Below are 26,253 nucleotides of genomic sequence, written 5' to 3'. Positions count from 1 at the left end.
TATGTATACATGTATCTGTTCTCCCCTAAACACCCCTCCCATTCAGGCTGCCACATAACATTGAGCAGAGTTCCACGTGCTATACAGAGGGTATTTGTTGGTTATCCATTTTAGATAAAGTAGCATATATAGGTGACTGTAAGTTCTCTACAGAAATTTTGGATAATTGCTTTTAAGGGTTTATTTACTAAGAATGATCATGTCACAAAGATAATAAAGTCAAATATGATAAGATCTACAATTGGAAAATAATATATTAATGATTCCTTTTTTACTTTACAACTAGCCAACTAAACAAGCAAAATGACATAATTACAATTTTATTGATCCCAGAACTATTAACCTAAATTATCAAATAGAAGATAGGAATTTTGACCACAGGTTGAGTCATTAACTATTCAAAAAACACCTAAGTGTGGTGTACATTTCTTATTTAACATACAGGCTAAATGCCAAGGAGGAACCCAACACTACCATTTATCTATAAAATCTCAGCATTTTATGGTGATAAGTGGCCTCATAAATGTTTGATTTCACAGGCTGATATAAGTTAATATCACTAGACCCATATTTGAAGCTTAGATAACAATATAATTCTGGTTGTTTTATGTTAGACTATACTGACCTGACAATGGATGGATCATCTAATATGTCTTACATTATGTTGAAACTCCCAAGAAGTTTCCTCAAGGCTGCTTTTATCTCCTTATTCCTGAAGCTGTAGATAAAGGGATTGAAGAGTGGGGTCACCATAGCATAGAACAAAGTTGCGACTTTCTGCATCCCAGCAGAATGTCCAAGTCCTGGGCTCACATACATGACCATGAGAGAGCCGTAGAACAGGGATACCACAGCCAAATGAGACCCACAGGTGGAGAAGGCTTTCTGTCTCCCAGTAGCTGAAGGCATATGCAACACAGCTGTTAGGACAAGAGTATAGGACCCAAGGATGAAGAGGAAGTTACCAAAGATAACTATTGAGCTTAGACTGTAGCAAAGCAATTGGGTTTTGGGGGCAGAGACACATGCCAATGCAAACAATGGCCCTGGGTCACACACAACATGGTCAATGATGTTTGGTCCACAGAAGGGCATCCGAGAAATGAGAACAATGGGGATCAGAAACCACAGAAATCCACAGACCCAGCAGATAAGGACCAGTTTGATACAGAGATGCCCATTCATGATATTAGGGTAGTGCAAGGGACAGCAGATAGCAAGGTACCGATCAAAAGCCATGACAGCCAAAAGTAAGCATTCAGTCGTTCCCAAGGAAAAAAAGAAATAAAATTGTAGGAAACATCCAACAAAGGAGATGGTCTTTTTATCTGAGAGGAAGTTGACCAACATCTTGGGGACTGTAGAAGAGACATACCAGATCTCTAGGAAGGAGAAATTCCCCAGGAATATGTACATGGGGATGTGGAGTCGCTGGTCACACCATAAAGCACAAATAATGGCCCCATTCCCGGTTATGGTCAGAGCATATATTGTAAGGAAGAGTGAGAAGAGGAGGCTCTGAATCTTCCACTCATAAGAAAAACCTAGGAGTATAAATTCTCTTACGAAAGCAAAGCTGGAATCTGGCTCAGAGATGTTCATTGGATCAGTAACCTGCAAGTTCAAAAGAGATGTATTTATCATTTAGAATTAGTTTCAAATGTGTTCTTTTTTTTTTTTTTGATTTTGATTGATTTTTTTAATTTTTTTTTATTTTTATTTTTTTTAAGGTTTTTTTTTCCATATTATATATATATATATATTTTAAATTTTATTTTATTTTTAAACTTTACATAACTGTATTAGTTTTGCCAAATATCAAATGTGTTCTTATTTGAGAATGAGGAGAAGGTATTTTTCCAAAATTCATGTTAGGAAGAGAATATAGTTTGCTTGTTCTTGGCTATATACTCTGAGTTCTAGGCATAGTAGGTAACTGGTGGCACAGAAACAAACTTTTGCCTGCTTCTGAATCTCTCCCTTACTTTGATAGAACTAGAGAATTTTAAACATATTTTGTAAGCTTATTATTTTGGGGACAGAGATGATCTATGACAGTTTCTGTATAGCATGTAACACAAAGTTAACACCATAAATATACTAGTTTTTTTTTTTTTTTTTTTAACTAAACCCATCTTATGGTGAAATACTCAGCAGAGAAGATTTTACAATTTACATCTCAGTTGAATATATTCCTTATCATATCACTAAAATGTGAAAAATAAATGGACATATTTTACAGTAAGTTGGCAGTGACCATTTTAAGGGCAATACCTCTGTTTTTCTGCAACATAAAAATATAAGAGCATAATGTTACTCACCGACATTGGCTTTTGTAATGTTACAGTGATTCTCTAGAAATCAGTGGCTTTCAGTTTGCACTTAGTCTTTTACTTAAAATTTTGTAGAAAAAAGCAGCTAGGTATGGGACTATATTTTGTAGTATTTTTTTTTTCTGGGATTTTTGGGATTGATTTTACATATAAGCTGGTTTAAAGTAAAACATTTCCAGGATTCAAGAGAAGGCAAATGCTTTCTTTTGTTGTAAGCAAATTTCTTTTTACTCTATATTCTCATGGAAAGGATGCCAGATATCTGAGTTTCTTAAAATTTTTTTTTTGTGGCAATATGCAGGCATATGATTCCTAAAAGTTATGAAGGCTTATATTTTCAGCACAAACACAAACTTTTCAAAAGTAATTTTCTTCCACTTATTTTCCACATCAGTGTTCTGAGAAGTCTTTCATAATGATTTGGTAGAAGTGTGTGCATCTTTTAGTAATCTAAATCCTTTAAAATCACTCCAAGTCAAGAGCATTAGGAAATCATAAGGAGATGGGGATAAAAGGGAATTGGCGTAATGGTGTCAAGACTCTCTGCTATGCTCGAAAGAAAGACCTGTGGTTTTAATGTTGACCAGATCTCTAAGACCTGTTTAAAAAATCATATCCTTCTGTCTCTAGCCGGATAAAGAGTTTATTGCTTCACAAAATTAAGATTTCACTTTCTTTATCACAGGTTCTCCTGAGACGTGGCCTCTGTAGCTTTAGGGAAGTTCTCTTCCAAGCCAAAGTTTCTTTATAAAGTTAAATTAGTGCACATTCTCTGAGGGATCAGTAAAGAGAAGTAGCAACTTCTCTGAGGGCCCATTATTTACAAATAACTTGCCCATCTGAAATATAGATTCCAAAAGTTTCCAGAAAACACAGTTTGTGGAACAAAAAAGACACACCATGTCAGCCAAAGTTCTGATAGGAATATTTCAAATATCATTGTGCATATTTCAGAGAATAGAGAGGGGATGTTCAGAGACCCCAGTAAGGCAAATCTTGAGATATAGAAACTGTAGGACACTGATGATAAAAATTTGGAGAATTTGGAAGTATCATTTAGAAGGGCAGTATGGTAGAAGCCTTTAGATTTGAGAGAAAAGAGCTAGAAATATCAATATTTAAGCTTATTGACTAAAATACTTCAGAGGAACGTGTGACTTCCCAATTAACATATAAAAGCAAACTCTTTACACTGAAAGACTAAAGAGGAAAAAGATTACTTAGGTGTTATTACCTCTTGGTGATACTAAATCAGATTAGATCAGATCAGTCGCTCAGTTGTGTCCGACTCTTTGCAACCCCATGAATCGCAGCACTCCAGGCCTGCCTGTCCATCACCAACTCCTGGAGTTCACCCAGACTCACGTCCATCGAGTCAGTGATGCCATCCGGCCATCTCATCCTCTGTTGTCCCCTTCTCCTCTTGCCCCCAATCCCTCCCAGCATCAGAGTCTTTTCCAGTGAGTCAACTCTTCGCATGAGGTGGCCAAAGTACTGGAGTTTCAGCTTTAGCATCATTCCTTCCAAAGAAATCCCAGGGCTTATCTCCTTCAGAATGGACTGGTTGGATCTCCTTGCAGTCCAAGGGACTCGCAAGAGTCTTCAACACCACAGTTCAAAAGCATCAATTCTTTGGCGCTCAGCCTTCTTCACAGTCCAACTCTCACATCCATACACGACCACAGGAAAAACCATAGCCTTGACTAGACGAACCTTTGTTGGCAAAGTAATGTCTCTGCTTTTGAATATGCTATCTAGGTTGGTCATAACTTTCCTTCCAAGGAGTAAGCGTCTTTTAATTTCATGGCTGCAGTCACCATCTGTAGTGATTTTGGAGCCCAGAAAAATAAAGTCTGACACTGTTTCCCCTGTTTCCCCATCTATTTCCCATGAAGTGATGGGACCGGAACCGTATTGGCTTCCCTGGTGGCTCAGTAGTAAAGAATCCTCCTGCCAATGCAGGCGACACAGATTTGATCCCTGGGTCAGGAAGATCCCTTGGAGAAGGAAACCCACTCCAGTATTGTTGTCTGAGAAATCCCACAGACAGAGGAGCCTGGCAGGCTACAGTAGGACACGACTTAGTGACTAAACAACAACCACAATTATTTGTAAAATCAACACCTGGGGCACTAAAGTAAAAAAAGACAACACCAAGGTGCCTGACAATATTACATTATATTCACAGATGGGAAAGAAATTCAGAGGGAAGGAGAGATGTATGAGAGACTTCTTAGGAAGCTCATTGAAGAAATGGCTTGAGATCACATATAAGTGATAACACACAGTATTTCTCTGTATGACTTACTTCATTACATATAATACATTTCAGTTCATCCATGTTGTTGCAGAATTTAATTATTTCATTGACTAATATTCCATTGTTTATATACTTATATCTATGTTACATCTTCTTTATCCATTCATATACTGATGCATACTTAAATTTTTCTGTATCTTGGCCACTGAAATAATTGTGCAATGAACATCAGGATGCATGTATCTTTTCTATTAAAGAGGGGTTATCAAGGAACATAAAGGTTGATGGATATGTTCACTATCTTGATTGTGATGATGTTCATTATTGAACACATATGTCAGATTTTATCAAATTGCACACTTTAAGTATGTGCTGTTTCTTATATATTAATTACACCACAATAAAATTATTTAAAAGACCTAAAAGATCAAATTAAATGTATTTTATGCTAATATCAGTGTTCTTTTGAATATATTTTAATAATTTGATATCCAGTGCATAACTATCAGGACCTGAAGTAATCATAGATAATATTGAAACAAATTAGTCAGGTGACCAACATTACCTGTCTATTTAGAAAACATTAGGCATGCATTAGAGCATGCCATCCATATCAAGGTTTTCTGTTGGTGGCCATATATCATAGTGGCCAAGATATGATTTCTCTTGGAACTGGAACTATTAATAAAACCTTAACTGTATCTGATGATTTAGATTTAGAGACTAAGATCACAGAAGACATCTGCCTAGTACTTATATGTTAAATGAAAAATAATCTAAAACTTCGCTTATATGTGGATTTTCTTGTCTCCCTGTTTTGATTCTCAGAATATGCAAATTTTATTGCTCTTAACAAAGAAGTTCCCAAGAGATGTCCAGTGCAAATTATTTTCATGATTCTTGTTCTGTCCAAAACAGAGAATAGGAAAATTTCACTCAAGGGGTTTCTTCCAGTGGTAAATATGTGTCAGGCTGAGGGAAAGTTCTTACATAGATACTGTCTCTACCCAACAATGGAGATTATCTCAAGCATATATTAGAAGAGAAGAGTAAAAAGTAATCTGGTCTTAGAGAAAATTGTGTATGGTAAGTTATCTCATATTCTCTGGGTCTCTGTTCTTTAAAAGAACTTAAAAAATATGTCTGTTTCTGTCTCACACATGCCTGTTATGCTTGGAACTGAGTATGGCTCGTTTAACTTCTGTTAACTTTAAAGAGATCTCTTTAACTTTAAAGAGATCATTCATGGGTTTTCTCCTCGTATTCTATTCCTACTGGAATTTCTGTGGTTTCTTTAACAAACGTACATATCATAATGATGCTGTGTCTCAGAGATGTTCTCAAGTCTTCTTTGGGAGATCATAGGGCTTTGACAGCTACTTGATTTTGAACAACTTCCAGCTATCCTGGCTAAATGGCTCTTACTATTTAAGAAAATAAGTGCTTTATATCAGAGAGAGTATTGCATATTAAGACAAATTTTAGCATAGAGATAGAAGTGAAAAAAGTTATGTATCCAGTGAGAAGTGATGTAAAACTCATTTGTTATGGGATTAACAGGATTAAAATTCATAACGAGAAAAAAAGGAAGGCAACTTTAGGTAGAAGAATGAACTTGGAGTATCTCCCTGTGTACCTCAACCAGTGTTTATATCAGGCAATCTATTAAGCTCTCTGAGTCCAAGTTTCTCTTTGTAATATTATAAGTGTTGAGAATCTCACAGCTTTAGGATTACTATCAAGAAAAAATTAATAGAAGGACATAGCGTCCAGACTAGGATGAAAAATATGTTGCTATATTTTAATACTCAAAAAAAGTAACTCAGTTTATCTCCTTTCCCTAATTTTTCAATTTCACTAATCTCAACTGAAAAATTGAAATCTTTCAATTTTACTACTTCCTTTTGTGAAAATCCACCCCAAGTTATGGTGGATCATGGCATCCAGTCCAATCACTTCATGGCAAATAGATGGGGGAACAGTGGAAACAGTGGCTGACTTTATTTTTCTGGGCTCCAAAATCACCGCAGATGGAGATTGCAGCCATGAAATTAAAAGATGCTTACTCCTTGGAAGGAAAGTTATGACCATCCTAGACAGCATATTACAAAGCAGAGACATTACTTTTTCAACAAAGGTCTGTGTCTAGTCAAGGCTATGGTTTTTCCAGTGGTCATGTATGGATGTGAGAGTTGGACTATAATGAAAGCTGAGTGCCCAAGAATTGATGCTTTTGAACTGTGGTGTTGGAGAAGACTCTTGAGCGTCCCTTGAACTGCAAGGAGATCCAACCAGTCCATCCTAAAGGAGATCAGTCTTGGGTGTTCATTGATAAGACTGATTTTGAAGCTGAAACTCCAATACTTTGGCCACCTGATGCAAAGAGCTGACTCATTGGAAAAGACCCTGATGCTGGGAAAGATTGAGGGCAGGAGGAGAAGGGGACGACAGAGGATGAGATGGTTGTATGGCATCACCGACTCGATGGACATGGGTTTGGGTGAACTCCGGGAGCTGGTGATGGATAGGGAGGCCTGGCATGCTGCGATTCATGGGGTCGCAAAGAGTCAGACTGAGCGACTGAAATGAACTGAACTGAACTGACCCTAAGTTACAGAATTCAAAAGGTGTTTTAAAAGAACATGTAACTACCTCTTGTCAGTCTTTTTAAAATATTAAATGCCTCCTGGATAAAAGCAGAATTGAAAGGTAAAAAGGTTATTAAGCTCGTGGAAAGCAAGAAGCAAGTCTGATAATTCACTTGCCTCTACATCCTATAGGGTTGCTAAGCATCTACTTATTACTTTAGAGAAAATATAAGTAGTAGGTATTTTAGGATCAAACTGGGGTCTCCTGCATGCAGGCAGATTCTTTACCAGCTGAGTACCAGGGAAGCCCACAAAGAAAGGTTATCCCATGTATTTTGGTTACAGATGTATTTTGGTTATAGAAGGTGATTGGCCATTCATTAAGATTTTTGCCAGTAAGTTTTGGAAACTGTAGAGCTTTAGGTTGCATTTTAATATATGAAGAAGGGAAATAACCAATATTTATTAAACATACACTATCAAAATTTTAATTGCTTTCTGTATATTTTCTGACTTGATTACAAGTCTGTTAGACTGAGTGTTGTCTTTTTTACAGATGAGGAAATGGAAACAGAAATAAATTTAGCTCAAAGGCATAAGGTCAACAAGTAACAGGGTTCAGACTAGATCTGACTATTTTAAAAAGTCCATGGTTATTCTATGAACTATCCCAAATGTTGGACTGATATTTATTGAATAATATCTCTACTAACATTGTGAAATATTAGCAAGTTCAAAACTGATGAAAAGATATGATTTCTTATTGATAAATTGTTCCCTTGCAATGTACATATTCCCTCTTTTAGCAAATTTCTCTCTCAAACACAGTTGAAATTCTACTTTTGCTATTATTTATCTTCCATGTCTCTTATTCCAATCAGTACAAAACTAATTATTGAAAACTAGTTTTGGAAAGATTTACCCTGACAAAAGTTAAGTTCAAGGTAAAGGTCAAATTATTCAAATTTTTAAGGAGACAGACCATTTGAATGCAGAGTTCCAAAGAATAGCAAGGAGAGATAAAAAAGCCTTCCTCAGTGATCAGTGCAAAGAAATAGAGGAAAACAATAGAATGGGAAAGACTAGAGATCCCTTCAAGAAAGTTAGAGGTATCAAGGGAACATTTCATTAAAAGATGGGCTCAATAAAGGACAGAAATGATAGGGACCTAACAGAAGCAGAAGATACTAAGAAAGGGTGGCAAGAATACACAGAAGAACTGTACAAAAAAGATCTTCATGATCCAGATAATCACGATGGTGTGATCACTCACCTAGAGCCAGACATCCTGGAATGTGAAATCAAGTGGGCCTTAGGAATGGGCTTTAGGAAGCATCACTTTGAACAAAGCTAGTGGAGGTGATGGAATTCCAGGTGAGCTATTTCAAATCCTGGAAGATGATGCTGTGAAAGTGCTGCACTCAATATGCCAGCAAACTTGGAAAACTCAGCAGTGCCCACAGGACTGGAAAAGGTCAGTTTTCATTCCAATCCCAAAGAAAGGCAATGCCAAAGAATGCTCAAACTACCGCACAATTGCACCCATCTCACATGCTAGTAAAGTAATGCTCAAAATTCTCCAAGCCAGGCTTCAGCAATATGAGAACCATGAACTTCCAGATGTTCAAGCTGGTTTTAGAAAAGGCAGAGGAACCAGAGATTAAATTGCCAGCATTCTCTGGATCATGGAAAAAACAAGAGAGTTCCAAAAAAAACATCTGTTTCTGCTTTATTGACTATGCCAAAGCCTTTGACTGTGTGGATCACAAGAAACTGTGGAAAATTCTGAAAGAGATGGGAATACTAGACCACCTGACCTGCCTCTTGAAAAACCTGTATGCAGGTCAGGAAGCAACAGTTAGAACTGGACATGGAACAACAAACTGGTTCCAAATAGGAAAAGGAGTACGTCAAGGCTGTATATTGTCACCCTGCTTATTTAACTTCTATGCAGAGTACATCATGAGAAATGCTGGGCTGGAAGAAGCACAAGCTGGAATCAAGATTTCTGGGAGAAATATCAATAACCTCAGATATGCAGATGACACCACCCTTATGGCAGAAAGTGAAGAAGAACTAAAAAGCCTCTTGATGAAAGTGAAAGAGGAGAGTGAAAAAGTTGGCTTAAAGCTCAACATTCAGAAAACTAAAATCATGGCATCCAGTCTCATCACTTCATGGCAAATAGATGGGGGAACAGTGGAAACAATGGCTGACTTTTATTTTTCTGGGCTCCAAAATCACTGCAGATGGTGTTTGCAGCCATGAGATTAAAAGACGGTTACCTCTTGGATGAAAGTTTTGACCATCCTAGACAGCATATTCAAAAGCAGAGACATTACTTTTTCAACAAAGTTCCGTCTAGTCAAGGCTATGGTTTTTCCAGTGGTCATGTATGGATGTGAGAGTTGGACTATAAAGAAAGCTGAGTGCCCAAGAATTGATGCTTTTGAACTGTGGTGTTGGAGAAGACTCTTGATAGTCCTTTGGACTGCAAGGAGATCCAACCAGTCCATCCTAAAGGAGATCAGTCCTGGGTGTTCATTGGTAAGACTGATTTTGAAGCTGAAACTCCAATACTTTGGCCACCTGATGCAAAGAGCTGACTCATTGGAAAAGACCCTGATGCTGGGAAAGATTGAGGGCAGGAGGAGAAGGGGATGACAGAGGATGAGATGGTTGTATGGCATCACCAACTCGATGGACACGGATTTGGGTGGACTCCGTAGTTGGTGATGGATGGGAGGCCTGGAGTGTTGCGGTTCATGGGGTTGCAAAGAGTTGGACATGACTGAGAGGCTGAACAAACTAAGGCCTTTTGGATATATAATCAGAATATTTTTTTCCTTAGAAATTAAATAAATATAATGGAGATTATGTTTATTTGTTATTTGTGAAACTATTGTCACGTGTTCCCATTCTCACAGCAAATATGTGACTTACCTAATTCCTTTAAGAAATTCTTTCTTTCCATCCTTTATCTATGCTTCTTAGTTCTCTGTATAAGGGAAGGGAAAACTACTGCTCATGATGAGGTAATGGTTTTCATTTTTGCTCACCTGCTTTCCTTGGTACCACCCTTGAGATTTCAAAGGATAAAAGAAGATGCAACATATATACAAATGAACTTATATACAAAACAGAAATAGACCCACAGACATAGAAAACAAATTTATGGTTATAAAGGAGGAAAGGGGTGGGATGTAATAAATTATGAGTTTGGGATCAACATATATGCACTATTATATATAAATAGATAGCTAATAAAGACCTACTGTATAGCACAGGGAGCTATACTTAGTATTTGTAATTACCTATAAGGGAAAGAATCTGAAAAATATGTGTGTGTGTGTGTGTGTGTGTGTGTGCATGTGTGTGTATAACTGAATACTTGGCTGTACACCTAAATCTAACACAATGTTGTAAATCAACTATATGTCAATAAAAAAATAAAATTAAAAAAAGGAGATAACAGCCTAAAAGTAAAATAAGGTCAAGAGAAATAAATAAAATGGAAAGAGAGAGATATAACTACCTTTCCACTAGCCAGCTTGAGAGGAATTCTCAATTTACTTCAGGATAAATATAAGCAATATCATTATTCCATTTAGAGGTGATCTCTAAAGTTTTAACTTCAATCAGTCAGTACTAACAAAGACGTACTTTGCTTACACATGTCTATAGCTTATTTTCACTTTAGAAAAGATACATTTAAAATTTTTATGGCAATATTTCAAAGAATCCATTGGCATAGTTGAAGGTAAATATTTTCTATTGATAAACTTGAGTTATAAAGAACCTCTGCAGAGGTCATTAAATCAGAACGTGAGTCTGGGTTGCCACCAGAGTGGAAACTTTGGTCAATCCCTTTCTCACATAACACTCCCCTGACATTTTTTTCCTAATAGATTCAGTTTACTAAATGAATTGCATTTAATTGTGATCCTAAGTAATGGTAAATTATGTGTTTATTTTGCATTTGAATTATCATGCCATGGTATTTTTTATATGGCCTTCTGTATAGCTTCTCTCCTAAAGCTTGTTCCAACATATACTTGAAAAGTGAAGTGGAAGTGTTAGTTGTTCAGGCACATCTCACTCTGTGCGACCCCGTGGACTGTAGCCTGCTAGGCTTCTCTGTCCATGGAATTCTCCAGGCAAGAATGCTGGAGTGGGTTTCCATTCCCTTCTCCAGGGGATCGTCCAGACTCAGGGATGAAACCTGGGTCTCCTGCATTGCAGGCAGATTCTTTACTCAGCCACCTGGGAAGCCCATATTTTAGAGTAATAAACTAAACACTTAGTGTATTTTATTTTTAAGGTCAACTGAGGCTTGAAGAAATCATTATGCTTATCACAGAGAAACTGTAATTTTGCGCCATGTCATTTGTACTGGATTTCAGTATCTGTTCACCATTATCTTCCTAGGTAGACGACTTAAATTTTAGTTATTAACTTATAACAGATGTTGTTGGTCACCCATCCAGATTCTTTTCACTGGAGAAGCAGACTGAAGCTAGATTCTAGGTGGCCCAACAATCTTTTCTCAGCCTTTCATTTTGCTGTCTACCTTTCTCACTTGCTCATTGTGAAAGAACCCTCTCAGTCATTCATAAGAATCTGATCTTGGAAAGCCAGTTTTAGGCATTTTACTTCTTTTTTTGGGCACACTACCCTGAGTATTTTACCAAAATTTATCTTCCCAATTATACCTTTCACTTTCAGATGTAGATGCTAAATTTCAATGAAATTTAAATTTCAGTGAGATAAATTTTAACCAAAGTCTAGAAAATAAGTGGCCTTTCCCATCCTACTAACTGACAACCTATCTTTTTCTCTAGGTTATTTTAGAGGACATGCTGAGTAAAATGGATAAAAGAAATCTGTCTGTAGTGTCAGAATTCATGCTTCTGGGACTTTGCCAGTCATGGAATAAGCAAGCCTTACTCTTACTGATATTTTGTATGCTATATTTGATCATTGTATCTGGAAATATTGTCATCATGATCTTAATCATCACCGACCCCCGTCTGCATTCCCCCATGTACTTTTTGTTGGCCAACCTGTCCTTTGTTGATATGTGGCTTTCTTCAGTAACTACTCCTAAGATGATTACAGACTTTGTCAGAGAGAACAAGACTATTTCCTTTGGAGGCTGCATGTGCCAGATCCTCTTTGTGCATTTTGTTGGAGGGGGTGAGATGGTGCTATTGCTGGTAATGGCCTATGATCGCTATGTGGCCATCTGCAAGCCGCTCCACTATTCAACCATAATGAACCTGCAGAAGTGCACTGGGCTTGTGCTGACTTCCTGGACCATTGGCTTTGTGCATGCCATGAGTCAAATGGCTGTGATTGTGCAATTGCCTTTCTGTGGCCCCAGGGAAATCGACAGCTTTTTCTGTGATATACCACTGGTAAACAAGCTTGCCTGCATAGATTCCTATAACTTGGGAATATTAATGAATGCAGACAGTGGGGTTCTGGCTATGACCTGCTTTATGCTGCTGCTGATATCCTACACATATATTCTTACTGTTCGCCAAAGCTCTAAAGCTGGTACATCTAGGGCACTCTCTACCTGCACTGCCCACATCACAGTGGTGGTGCTCTTCTTTGGGCCCTGCATCTTCATCTATGTGTGGCCACTCAGCATCACCTGGGTGGACAAATTTCTTGCTGTGTTTTACTCTGTTATTACACCTCTCCTAAATCCAGCCATTTATACCCTGAGAAATAAAGAGATAAAAAATGCTCTGAAGAGATTCAGAGGCTACTACCTACATTCCAAGAGGAATACTAATGCCTAAAATCTCACTGGAAGCACTTCAAATGGACAGCATATAGACCTTATAAATGGAGAAGGCAGTGGCACCCCACTCCAGTACTCTTGCCTGGAAAATCACATGGACGGAGAAGCCTGGTGGGCTGCAGTCCATGGGGTCGCTAAGAGTCAGACATGACTGAGCGACTTCACTTTCAATTCACTTTTCACTTTCATGGATTGGAGAAGGAAATGGCAAGCCACTACAGTGTTCTTGCCTGCAGAATCCCAGGGACAGAGGAGCCTAGTGGGCTGCCATCTATGGGGTCGCACAGAGTTGGACATGACTGAAGCACCATAGCATCAGCAGCAGCAGCAAACCTTATAAAAGAGGTTGAAAATTCTAGGCATTCAATTTATATCTACATGTTATGTCTGTCTCCAAGTCCAGAAATAGGATTAATTTAATTTATGGAATTTCAACAACTTATTAGTCAACCAGTAGAACACCATGAAATATTTATCTAAAATTTAAACACTAATAATCCCTCTTTGTGAGGGGATTATCTAATCAGTCTTCTTATGCCTTTAACTGAGCTTTAACTCTTTTAATGAGAGTTTAAACTCTCATTTGAAGTTTAACTCTGAAATGAGAAGCTTAAATTCATTCAGCCAAGTCATACCTCCATCCTGATAGATAACATCTGAATAAACTTCTCTTGAATTTTCTCCTAACTCCATTTGGAAAATGTTTCTGTAATATTCACTCTTTTCCTCAAGCTTTTCACTTAACCTCTGGTCAAGAGGCAACTGAATTATTATTTAATGGGGTTTTTTACCCAAATACTAAAGAAAAGCTATATGGGAGAGAAGAGAAAGAGAATGAAATAACAGTGGTACGATACATAAGGAATGGCAGTGGAGGTTAGAATAACAATGGAGGTTATTCTGTGTTTGGCTTCCATTAACTCAATAAAAGTGAAAAACAAATATAAAGCCTAATGATTTTTTTTGATTATCTTAGTTGCAAGGACTAATATTTATGCTTTAAATTATTAACCATTTGTGTAAAACGTCTCAATTGTAAGCTCCTTAAGGGCAGGGGCTATGCCTTACCTGGTTAATTCTTGAAATTTAGTACATTAGTTAATATGTAATCAGCATTTAACAAATATATTTTAATGTAAATATACAGGCCAATTTTTCCATTCAAACACCCATAAACATTTATGGATCATGGTATATTTAAAACACTCTTCAGTCCTTAAAAACAAATTCCTAAAAATTTCAAATTATAAACAAAATTTACCCTCTTTCTTGCAGAATTATAAATTAAATGAATTGAAATTCAGTTGTAAGAATCAACAATATAAGCTCTAGAATAAAAATATGACACATATGCAGTTTTAATTTTTCTTAATATGGGACCAAAATACAAAAAATAAGGCAGAATAAAAATAATGTACTGATCATCCTTGAATGCCTACTCTATGCCATTATATGTATTATTTTAAATGCATTAATTAGTCCCAAATTGCAAGTAAAAACATTAGACTCAGAAACATGAGTTAAAGTTCCTCAAGATAACACAGCTTTATTTTTCTTCACTTAAGGATTCAAAGATTAATTTGATTTCCAAGATTGTTCACTTATTAAATGACACTACGCAGTACAATAGAAAACTACTTACTGCAAAGAAAGCGAAATGATTTTTTAAGAGTCTTGCCCATTTTTCTACTTGGAATTTATCACTTTAAAGATTTTAAAAACACATTTTATGAGTTATATGCATTCCTAGTATTTTCTCCTAATTATGTGATTTATGTTTCCAGTCTCATTTTTTTACTGAACAGAATTTAAAATTTTAATGTGTCTAATTTTTTTAGAGTTAATTATTTTTTTTGCTTATTTCAAAGTTATGAAAACATTCTACTTCATTTTTTATAAGCTTTTCTATCTTAACTTTAGATCTAAAATTTAGATCTTAAATTTAAGATCTACAATCATCTTGAGCTTAACTTCTCTGTAAGAAATAGAAGTCAAATTTCATTTTTCAACATGAAAATCCATTGGACCTAGATTTTTTCATTTTGGTAGAAAAACAAACAAACCAAAAAAACCTTTAAGTCCATCCCTGTTATGTATGCAGTCTTATCCCTGTATGTAGTCTTAGTTTTATCATCTCCATAGGAAAGTGATCCTTCACTCCTTTAGGATTAACACAGAGTTTACAGTAGCACTACTAAATATTTAAACACTGTTTTCATAGTGTATATATTTTTGTTATTTTAAGTGTTAGTATATGCATGGATTGCTTTATGGATTCTCTATTTAACACCGCCTGCTTTTTGTACCTATTGACCAGTTCCACATTCTCTAATTATCATAGCTATTTAATAAGTCTTGATATCTGGTAGATAAGTCTTCTCAATTTATTTCTCTTTCAACTTTTTTTGGCAGTCTTGGCTTAATACATTTCCACATAAATTTGTGATCCACTTTTCAATTCGCACAAAAAATTATTGCTGGAATTTTGATTGGGATTACTTTGAATGGGTAGATTTATTGTCAGTTATATAATGATTACTTTTACAATCTATGATCTTGGCATATTTCTCTATTAATTTATGTCTTCTTGAATTTCTCTCAGTAAAGTTTTATAGTTTTCTATATACCTTGCTAACATATATATTTTCCTTTTTCTCCACCAAGCCTCTTTGCCATTGTTTGCCAATGTTATAATATGGAGGGACAAGGAGAAGCAGGTTGTAATGTGAAAACATGGAAATCGGTAGCCAATTGCATGGATGTTTGTCAGTTTGCGAACTGGCTTGTGGATGTCATTCCAACCTTACCCAGTATAAAGTCAATTTCTCATCACCTTCAGTTTTCTTCCAATTGAGGATACTTTTAACAGATGAACCAGTAAATCAGAGCAATGGGCAGGCCTAAGCTTCTTTCAAGGCTAGTCTTGATATCCTAGCCTTGGAAAGAAGTTCCCAATTTTTCTAGGTCCTTTAACCCACTCTTAGGGTACCTTTCTGTCTGGTTGGAGTCCCCTCTACCCATTAAAATATTTTTCTGGTTTTATTGAGAAATAATTGACATACATCACTGCAGAAGTTTAGGTTGTACAGCATGATGGTTTGATTTACATATACAATGAAATGAGTATCACAATAAGTTTAATTAGCATTCACCATCTCAGATGAATCAAAACAGATGCAATCAAAAGAAAAGGAAGAAAATATCTCCTTGTGATGAGAACACTTAGGATTTACTCTTTCAACAATTTTCCTATATATTATACAACCATTGTAATGGCAACCCACTCTAGTATTCTTGCCTGGAAAATCCCATGGACTGACGAACCTGATAGGCTACAGTCCATGGGATCACAAAGAGTTGGACACAACTGAGCGACTTCACTTTCTTTCTCTTTCTATTGTTTACTATAATCATCATGTTTTACATTACATCCGTAGTACTTATTGTTGTTCAGTCGCTCAGTCATGTCCAATTCTTTGCGGATCCATGGACTGCAGCATGCAAGGCTTCCCTGTCCATCACTAACTCCTGGAGCTTGCTGAAACTCATGTCCATGGAGTCAGTGATGCTATCCAACCATCTTGTCCTGTTGTCCCATTCTCCTCCTGCCTTCTGCCTTTCCTAGCATCAGAGTCTTTTCCAATGAATTGGCTCTTTGCATTAAGTGGTCAAAGTATTGGAGCTTAAGCTTCAATATCAGTCCTTTCAAGGAATATTCAGGGTTGACTTCCTTTAGGATTGACTGGTTTGATCTCTTTGCAGTCCAAGGGACTCTCAAGAGTTTTCTCCAACACTACAGTTCAAAAGCATCAATTCTTTGTTGCTCAGCCTTCATTATGGTCCAACTCTCACATACATACATGACTACTGGAAAAAACATAGCTTTGACTATCCAGACCTTTGTTGGCAAATCAGTGTCTCTGTTTTTTTAACACTCTGTCTACATTTATCATAGTTTTTCTTCCAAGAAGCAAGTGTCTTTTAATTTCATGGCTGCAGTCACTATCTGCAGTGATTTTGAAGCCCAAGAAAATAGTCTGTCACTGTTTCCAATCTTTCCCATCATCAGGGTCTTTTCTAATGAGTCAGTTCTTTGAATCAGGTGGCCAAAGGATTGGAGTTTCAGCTTCAGCATCAGTCCTTCCAATGAATATTCAGGACTGATTTCCTTTAGCGTTGACTGGTTTGATCTCCTTGCTGTCCAAAGGACTCTCAAGAGTCTTCTTCAACACCACAGTTCAAAAGCATCAATTCTTTGGCACTCAGCTTTCTTTATGGTCCAACTCACATCCATATGACTACTGGAAAAACCATAGCTTTGACTACATGGAATTTTGTTGGCAAAGTAATGTCCCTGTTTTTTTAATGTGCTGTCTAGGTTTGTGATAGCTTTTCTTCCAAGGAGCAAGCATCTTTTGATTTCATGGCTACAGTCACCATCTGCAGTGATTTTGGAGCCCAAGAAAATAAAGTCTGTCACTGTTTCCATTGTTTCTCCATCTATTTGCCATGAGGTGATGGAACTAGATGCCATGATCTTCCTTTACTGAATGCTGAGTTTTAAGCCAACTTTTTCACTCTCCTCTCTCACCCTCATCAAGAGACTCACCCTAGTACTTATTTATCTTTAACTGGAACTTTGTATCTTTTGACCACCTACCTCCAAATCCCCCTCCTGCTAACACTCTATTTATGGCAACCACAAGTCTGATATCTTTTTCTATGAATTTTGTGCTTTTTGTTTTGTTAAGATTCCACATATAGATAGACTAGTAAATCTGGTCCTTTGTGTTCCTATGGAACTGGGTACAGTTTCACTAGCAGATAAGATTGTCCATTTCACAGTAATATTTATTCATCATTGTTCAGTTGCTAAGTCCTGTCTGACTTGGTGACTCCATGGACTGTATCATGCCAGTTTCCTGTCCTCCACTATCTCCCAGGATTTGCACAAATTCATGTCCATTTAGTTGGTGATGCCATCCAACCATCTCATCTTCCACTGCCCTCCTTTCCTTTTGCCTCCAATCTTTCTCCTGCATCAGGGTCTTTTCCTGTGAGTTGGCTCTTTGCATCAGGTGTTCAAAGGATGAACTTCAGCTTCAGCATCAGTCCTTCCAAGGAATACTCAGGGTTGATTTCCTTTAGGATTGACTAATTTGATCTCCTTGCTGTCCAAGGGACTCTCGAGAGTCTTCTCCAGCACCACAATTCAAAAGCATCAATTCTTTGGTGCTCAGCCTTCTTTATGGTCCAACTCTCACATCCATACATGACTATATCAACCTTTGTTGGCAAAATGATGTCTCTGCTTTTTAATACGCTGTCTAGTTTTGTGATAGCTCTCCTTCCAAGGAGCAAGGGCCTTTTAATTTGATGGCTGCAGTCACTGTCTGCAGCGATTTTGGAGCCTAAGAAAATAAAATCTATCACTGCTTCCACATTTTCTGTTCTATTTGCTATGAAGTGATGGGACCGGATGCCATGATCTTAAGTTTTGAATGTTGAATTTCAAGCCAGCTTTTCCACTCTCCTCTTTCACTCTCATGAAGAGCCATTTAGTTTCTCTAGACTTCCTGCCATTAGACTGGTATCATTTGCATATCTGAGGTTGTTGATATTTTTCCTGGCAATCTTGAGTCCAGCTTGTGATTCACCCAGGCTGGCACTTACCATGATATACTCTGATGATCCCCTGGAGAAGGAAATGGCAACTCACTCCAATATTCCTGCCTGGGAAATCTCATGGACAGAGGAGACTGGTGGGCTACAATCCATGGGGTCACGAAGAGTTGGACATGACTGAATGACTTAGTTCTCACTCTGCATATAAGTTAAATAAGCAAGGTAGCATTATTTATTTACTAAAATGTAATCTGATGAGTCCAGGTCACTTGGAAAATTTCCTTTTTACATTCCTAAGAGCTGTATAACTTACATAATATTTGCTAGACAGCCACGCCTCTAGATGGATATTGGATTTGTATTATAGTAGGTGATCCTTTATCAGTAACATTTTCATAAGGGAATTTAAGAGATTAAAGTCTGTTTTGTTTTTTTTTTTTTTTCTAGAAAATACCTTTAGTTGATTTACTTGGAGTCTAGTTGATAAGGAATTTAGTGTGGTTCCCCTGTCTTCTTTCCTTTACTCAGGAATTTCCTCATGGTGAAGGGAGTGAATGGATAACACACCAGCTGCTTTAATTCCTTCCTCTCATACATTTATAAGCACATTGCTGCTGCTGCTGCTGCTGCTGCTAAGTCGCTTCAGTTGTGTCTGACTCTGTGCAACCCCATGGATGGCAGCCTACCAGGCTCCTCCGTCCGTGGGGTTTTCCAGGCAAGAGTACTGGAGTGGGGTGCCATTGCTTACTCTGTTATAAGCACATTATTTGCTACAATTTGGCCACCATCAAAATTGCCCCTATTATGACATTTTAACTGGACCAACAAATATATTCCACATTCAAAAAAAAAAAAAAAATCTGTAAGTATAGTAATGTGAAAAAAATGGCCAGTTAAGACAATTGACTAAAATGATGTTCACATAGTGATATTTGGTAATATGGAAATTGTTCAACCTATAGAAACAGAAACAAAGAAAAGATTGTGAACAAAAGTTTTGACAATACCAATAGTTTAGACATACTAAGCCTTTTCCTATACACTTGCTTTCTTTATAATGTATTTAAAGAAAAGAACTTTATTATTATGTATTATTTACTGCAATCATTATAGTTATTTCATTAATTACATTTTTCCACTTACCCCGTATTCCACAATTTGCCTATTCTATTGTTTCCTTTTATCAGCAATTTATTTCTCATTCTTTTTTTCCCTGTCCTAAATCAATGTTTTAAATATCTCTGTGAAGTCTCATTTAATTATAAATTATGTCAACAATTTATTTTTAAAAGTTAGATCAAGAAATGATTGATTCAAGGTCATAATCAAATGGATTCCTCTTGAAAATATGTGATATGAGATAGTCTATTCAGTAATATCAAGATTGTGTGCTGTGCTGGGCTAAGTCACTTCAGTCGTGTCCAGCTCTTTGCAACTCTATGGACCGTAGCTCACTAGGCTCCTCTGTCCATGGACTTCTTCGGGCAAGAACACTGAAGTGGGTTGCCATGCCGTCCTCCAGAGATCTTCCTGACCCAGGGATGGAACTCACATCTCTCGAGTCTGCTGCATTATCAGGTGGGTTCTTTACCACTAACGCCACCTGGGAAGCCCATAGAAGTAACATGTGACCCAGCAAGTCCTCTCCCAAGGATATATCCTAAAAAAGTTGAAAATATGTATACACAAAATAAACTTGTCTATGTATAACTCAGATAGACCAATAATGCAAGCAAATGCCATCAACAGTTAACCAGATAAACAAAATATGGTATATCCATACTGTGGAATTTTATTCAACCACAAATGTAATAAACTACTTTTCCAGTGGTCATGTATGGATGTGCAAGTTGGACTATAAAGAAAGCTGAGTGCCGAAGAATTGATGCTTTTGAACTGTGGTGTTGGAGAAGACTCTTGAGAGTCCTTTGGACTTCAAGGAGATCTAAGAAGTTCATCCTAAAGGAAATCAGTCCTGAATATTCATTGGAAGGACTGATGATGAAACTGAAACTCCAATCCTTTGGCCATCTGATTCGAACAATTGACTCATTTGAAAAGACCATGATGCTAGGAAAGTTTGAAGGCTGGAGAAATAGGGGACAACGGAGGATGAGATGGTTGGATGACATTACCGACTCAATGGACGTGAGTTTGAGCAAGCTCCGGGAGTTGGTGATGGACAGGAGGCCTTGTGTGCTGCAGTCCATGGGGTCGCAAAGAGTTGGACATGATTGAGCGACTGAACTGAACTAAACTGAACACATGCTACAACATAAATGAACCTTGTAAACATAATGTTAAGTGAAATAAACCAGTCACAAAAGGTCACATATTGTATGATTCCATTTATATGAAATTTCCAGAATAGGAAAATCCATAGAAACAGAAAGTAGATTAATTGTTTCCAGGGACTGGAGAGAGGGGAAATTAGGGAGTGATAGCTAACGGGTCCAGGTTCTCTTTATGGTATGAGGAAAATTCTGGTTGAGAGCATGAGGTACTAGTGTTGTTGAGATAGTTGGAAGAGGCAAACCTAACAATTTTGTAATTTGAAATATACCTAAGAGTCACTAGTCATTATCTTCTAACCTTAACCTACAGAAGACACAAATGATGTATTAAGAAAAGGTTTGGATTTTTTTTTTTTTAAGAGAGCTCTTTCCAAAAATAATTCTTAAAAGTAAATACACAAAAATGGAAAAAATACACAAAATGGAAAAAAGTATTAATACCACCTGGATCCAAATAGTAAAATTATTTTAACTAAATTTTGATGAGAAAATGTTAAGAAATAAAATTATGATAAATCAATTTTTCATAAGAAGGTGAATGTATTTTGCTATATTTTTAATATTGGATAGTAAAATTTAAATGTTGTTTTATAAGTTTAGCATACAAAACTTTTGACTCACCAGAGAAATACTGGTAATAAATTTAAAATATTGGACAGATTGCATGTACCAGTATGTATGTATGTGATATTGGCAGCAAATATTAACTAGTTTCAATGCGAATGCCAGCAAGATGACTGATCATCTGGCTTTTGATTATTTTTATTTGAATTTGAAAAGTTTTACTATTAATATAAAATTTTCTCTAACAATAAAAATGGATACAGTTAATTTAATGAACTTGAGTATGTTCCTCCTCCTCCAAAATACATTTTCCTAATTTAATTAGTACAATTGAATCCCAATATTTTAATTATTTATTTCCCATACATTGTTTCAGTTATGAACACAGTTTTTCAGAGATTTCTTTAATGCTTTTGACTAAATCTCACCATCTTAAATAATCTTCTCAGTGCTTCCTTATTTCAGAGACTATAGATCAAAGGATTGAATAACGGAGTTAATACAATATAGGGCAAAGTCACATATTTTTGCATCTCTGCTGAATTGCCTGCTGTTGGGCTCACATATATAATCATGATGGAGCCATAAAACAGGGACACCACAGCCAGACGGGATCCACATGTAGAGAAGGCCTTACATCAGCCTTCTGCTGAGGGCACCCTTAAACACAGCTCTGATAACCAGGGTGTAGGAGCTGGTAATGAAGAGTAAGGTAGAGAAAATGATGACTGAGTTAAAAGTGGCACAAATGATTTCAGTGGCAGGGGCTGGCACACAGGACAGCTTTATAAGGGGTCCTGGGTCACATAGGAAATGATCAATCTTATTGAGACAATGAAATAGGAGCTGAGAGATTAGGTGAATAGGAAAGAGGAAGTACTAAAAGCCACAGGCCCAGCAGCAGGCTCCCATTCTGATGCAGCGTTGCACCGTCATGACAGCGGGGTAGTGAAGGGGCCTGCAGATGGCAAGGTACCTGTCAAAGGCCATGGCAGACAGGAAGAAGGTCTCAGTGGTGCCCATGGAGAAGAAGAAGTAGAACTGGAGGAAGCAGCCAGAGAAGGAGATGGTCTTGGTCTCAGAGAGAAAGTAGGCTAGCATATTGGGGACAGTGGAAGTGACATACCACATCTTCAGGAAGGAAAAATTGGCCAGCAGGATGTACATGGGGGTGTGGAGATGGTGGTCCCACCACATTGCACAGATAATGCACAAATTCCCAGTTAGTGTCAACACATAGATCACAGAGAAGAATGAGAAGAGGAAGATCTGAACCTCCCAGGTACAAGGGAATCCAAGAAGAATGAATTCATTCACAGGGTCCGAGCGATTATTTCCTCCTGGGTTTTTCATTTTTTTCTCCTAAAACTGCAATAGGAAGACATTATTATCTTTCAAATGACCCTACAGAAGTTTTCTCATTAAGATATTTCTGAACTGCTTTACATTAATTCAGCGAGCAGCATGATTTTAGATTACTTAAAGATTTTTAGCATTCTTTGACCCAGTGTGACACTGGAGGAAACAAGGAACTTGGAGTCTGGGGGCTTATTATGGCCTCATCTTCATGATCTTCATGCCTGTCATGGTCCACTTAATGTCTTCCTTTGTCTGTGTCCTCACCAGTACATAAACCAAGGTAGATACTCCTTGCCATTGAGAGGCTTTTTTTTTCTTTCTTTTTCCCTAGAGAATGGGAAGCAAAGTTTAATAAGAATATATATTATTTTTAACTTTTGGGATATACAAAAGCAAACAGAAGAGTATAGTGAATCCCTACACATTTATCACATAGCTTTAACAATTATTAATGGGCAAACTTGCTGTAACTCCACCTACTTCCATACCTCCCATATTATTTCAAAGCAGATACCAAATGTATGATTTCATTACAAAATATTTCAGCATGTAACCCTGGAAAATTTTAAAAGCTATAATCAAAATATCTCTATATAATCCAAAAATTAATAATTCCTTAATTTTACAAGGAGTTAAAATCTCAAGTTGCTTTATGTCAGACTTGTTTTGTTTTGTCTTATAATTTATTTGTTTGTTTGTTTGCTTTTTGGTCATGCCCACTCAGCTTGTGGGATCTTAGTTCCCCAACCAAGGATTGAACCCAGGCCCTCGGCAGTGAAAGCATGGAGTCCTAACCACTGGAAGGAAAGGAGTTCTTCAGTTTGTTTGAAAGTGAAAGAAGTAGGAGCCAAATAAAATTCACATTTTGCCACTGGTTCCTATGTCTGACACATCTTCCAATCAATAGTTTCCTTGTTCATTCCTTTTAAAAATTTCTATTATTTTTAGAATCAAATTTGAGTATAGTTGCTTTACGATATTGTGTTAGTTTTGTGGTTCAGAAATGTCCACCTGAGCCAAACCTACATAAGGACACATAGACATTTAAACAATTGTACAGATCATTCTCTGTGTAAATAGAAGAAAATGTTGTGAGAATATATAGCCATAAAGCAAGAGTTTGTTTATTATGTAAGCTTTAGTAATAACACATGCACAGTTTTAGATGGGGTTTCTGTTTATGTACTATTGGAAGTGTTGGAAAAGAGATAAAGGACATAATATTTATCAGTGATTGCTTATAGCAAGGCCAATTATGAAGTTCATGTACCCTCTTATTTTTAAGATCTCTGTAAAAAGATTCCACAATTTTCATTGTTAATTTCTCTCAGTGTTTGTACAATTCTCCAATGTACTCTTCATTTTTAACTTGGTCCTCTTTGTAGGCAGAGGACCTGCAAAGACGTTCTCTGGTGGCTCAAATGGTGAAGAATCTGCCTCCAATGCAGGAGACCTGGGTTTGATCCCTGGATTGGGAATATCTCCTGGAGGAGGAAATGACAATCCCCTCCAGTATTCTTGCCTGGAAAATTGCATGGACAGAGGAACCTGGTGGGCTATAGTCCATGGGGTCTCAAAGAGTTGGACATGACTGAGCGAATTTCACATCACTTTACTTCTTTGTAGGCAAGAATGTCTTGCTTAAGAGGAGTAAGCTTCATGCACAGTCACCTTGAACAACATTTTAAATGAAATTGGTATGCATGAATGAGGTTCAGACTATAAACTAACATTATTCTTTTTTAATTGAAAATTTATCCCAAGTTGAAGACACAGGTTTCAGTCCTCAGCTGAAATTTATCACATGATGGGAAAGTACCTCATGGTGGTACTTTCTCTCTCCATATATATTTTGCCACATAGAGCAGAAATAGCTACTGTGGTATATATATCATTAAAACACTCTGAGTTTTGAATTACATTAATTGAAGATCTGTTCATGGACTATTCATTCTCATTTTTCTCTCCCTGTCTCTTTAATTCGAATCTTCTATGTTAGAGTTCTTTCAGGTTCCCTTGAGCTATGCGTGTTTTTTCAGGACCTAGTCCTTTCCCAATTATGCTCTCTCTGTTAGTGATCTGTCAACTAGCCACATGTATAAAAACCACCCATGTGAGATGAAATCACATTTTCTCTCCCTAACTGTAGAGTCTCTTCTACAACCTAGATTTATCTACCCAATTTTGTTTTTGACGTCTCCATTTGCTATTGAATGTAACAAAAATGCAAGAAATTGAAAGTCACCCAGTTATGTCCGACTCTTTGTGACCCTATGGACTATACAGTCCATGGATTTCTCCAAGCCAAACTACTAGAGTGGGTAGCCTTTCCTTCTCTAGGGGATCTTTCCAACCCAGGGATCAAACCCAGGTGTCCCACATTGCAGGTAGATTCTTTATCAGCTGAGCCACAAGAGAAGCCCAAAAGGCAAGAAGCCCATGACAAAACTCTTGGTTCTTCTCACCCTGAACTGGTGGGTCCTTGCTTTTTTGCCATATCATCCAATGGCACCTCCATTTACTCAGTTGCTCAGGCCACAGACTTTGGCCACATCCTCACCACACCTCTCAATAGTCCACATCCAAATCATCAACAGATTCTCTATGCCTCCTGTTCAAAACATAGGTAAAAAAAAAATCTGATCATGTCAAATACTTGCTGTCAATTGTTTTTATTTTTAAAAAATTATTTATTTATTTTTGGCTGTGCTAGGTCTTCATTGCTGCACAAACTTTTCTCTAGTCGCATTGAGCAGAGGCTACGCTCTAAGTTGCAATGCATGAGCTTCTCATGGCAGTGGCTTCTCTTCTTGCTGGCTCGAGGGCATGTGGGCTTCAGTAGTTGTGGCACCCTGGTTCTAGAGCACAGGCTCAGTAGGTGTGGTGCAAGGGCTCAGTTGCTCTATGGCAGGTGGGATCTTTCTGGATCAGGGATGGAACCTGTGTCTCCTGCATTGGCAGGAAAATTCTTTACCACTGAGTCATCAGGGAAGCCAACTCTCAATCTTTTGAACACAATTACAACAAAACAAGGCAACACACTTGTATGGGAGAAAGCCTCAGTCCATAAAAACAGAAGATCCATGAAGGGAGCCTACTCAAGGCAACCTCCTCCAGGCTACCTCTCTCTTTGAATCACTTTATCTTTCTTTATGTCCTCTCTATCCACTCATCTTCATGCTCTGTGCTTTCTTACTGTTGCTAAGTTATAATCATGGTTTAAGGGTGCTTGTTTGTATATGTTTGTGTGTGTGCGTGTGAACAAACACTCCGGTTTTTGCTGTCTATTCTTTCAGTATTTTTCTGTATCTAATTATAAACATTTTAATTGAGTGACTTTTTAAATGGGGAAATGAACTGTTCTATATTTCTTCCTCTTAAAGAAAATGCTTATAGCCTATAACTGATTTTTTCCCCA

The 26,253-nt window shown here is 37.2% G+C and overlaps 2 protein-coding genes and 1 pseudogene across 2 annotated transcripts; 1 reads left to right on the top strand and 2 right to left on the bottom strand.

Moving 5' to 3' along the window:
- Window positions 1–654: 654 nt before the first annotated feature.
- On the bottom strand, window positions 655–1,703 carry LOC102406565 (olfactory receptor 11H12-like). Its single transcript, XM_006075579.4, has one exon. The coding sequence runs from the start codon at window positions 1,642–1,644 to the stop codon at window positions 655–657; it is 990 nt and encodes a 329-aa protein (XP_006075641.4). The 5' UTR covers window positions 1,645–1,703.
- A 10,343-nt stretch (window positions 1,704–12,046) lies between these two features.
- On the top strand, window positions 12,047–12,991 carry LOC102406886 (olfactory receptor 4K14-like). Its single transcript, XM_006075580.3, has one exon. It carries the CDS (start codon window positions 12,050–12,052, stop codon window positions 12,989–12,991), a length of 942 nt encoding a protein of 313 aa, XP_006075642.3. The 5' UTR covers window positions 12,047–12,049.
- Window positions 12,992–21,937: 8,946 nt separating this feature from the next.
- On the bottom strand, window positions 21,938–22,829 carry LOC102407202 (annotated as a pseudogene).
- Window positions 22,830–26,253: the final 3,424 nt, after the last annotated feature.

The sequence above is a fragment of the Bubalus bubalis genome, chromosome 11 (assembly GCF_019923935.1).
Source record: "Bubalus bubalis isolate 160015118507 breed Murrah chromosome 11, NDDB_SH_1, whole genome shotgun sequence".
Classification (NCBI taxonomy): Eukaryota; Metazoa; Chordata; class Mammalia; order Artiodactyla; family Bovidae; genus Bubalus; species Bubalus bubalis.
This window is presented reverse-complemented; position numbering and strand designations above follow the sequence as displayed.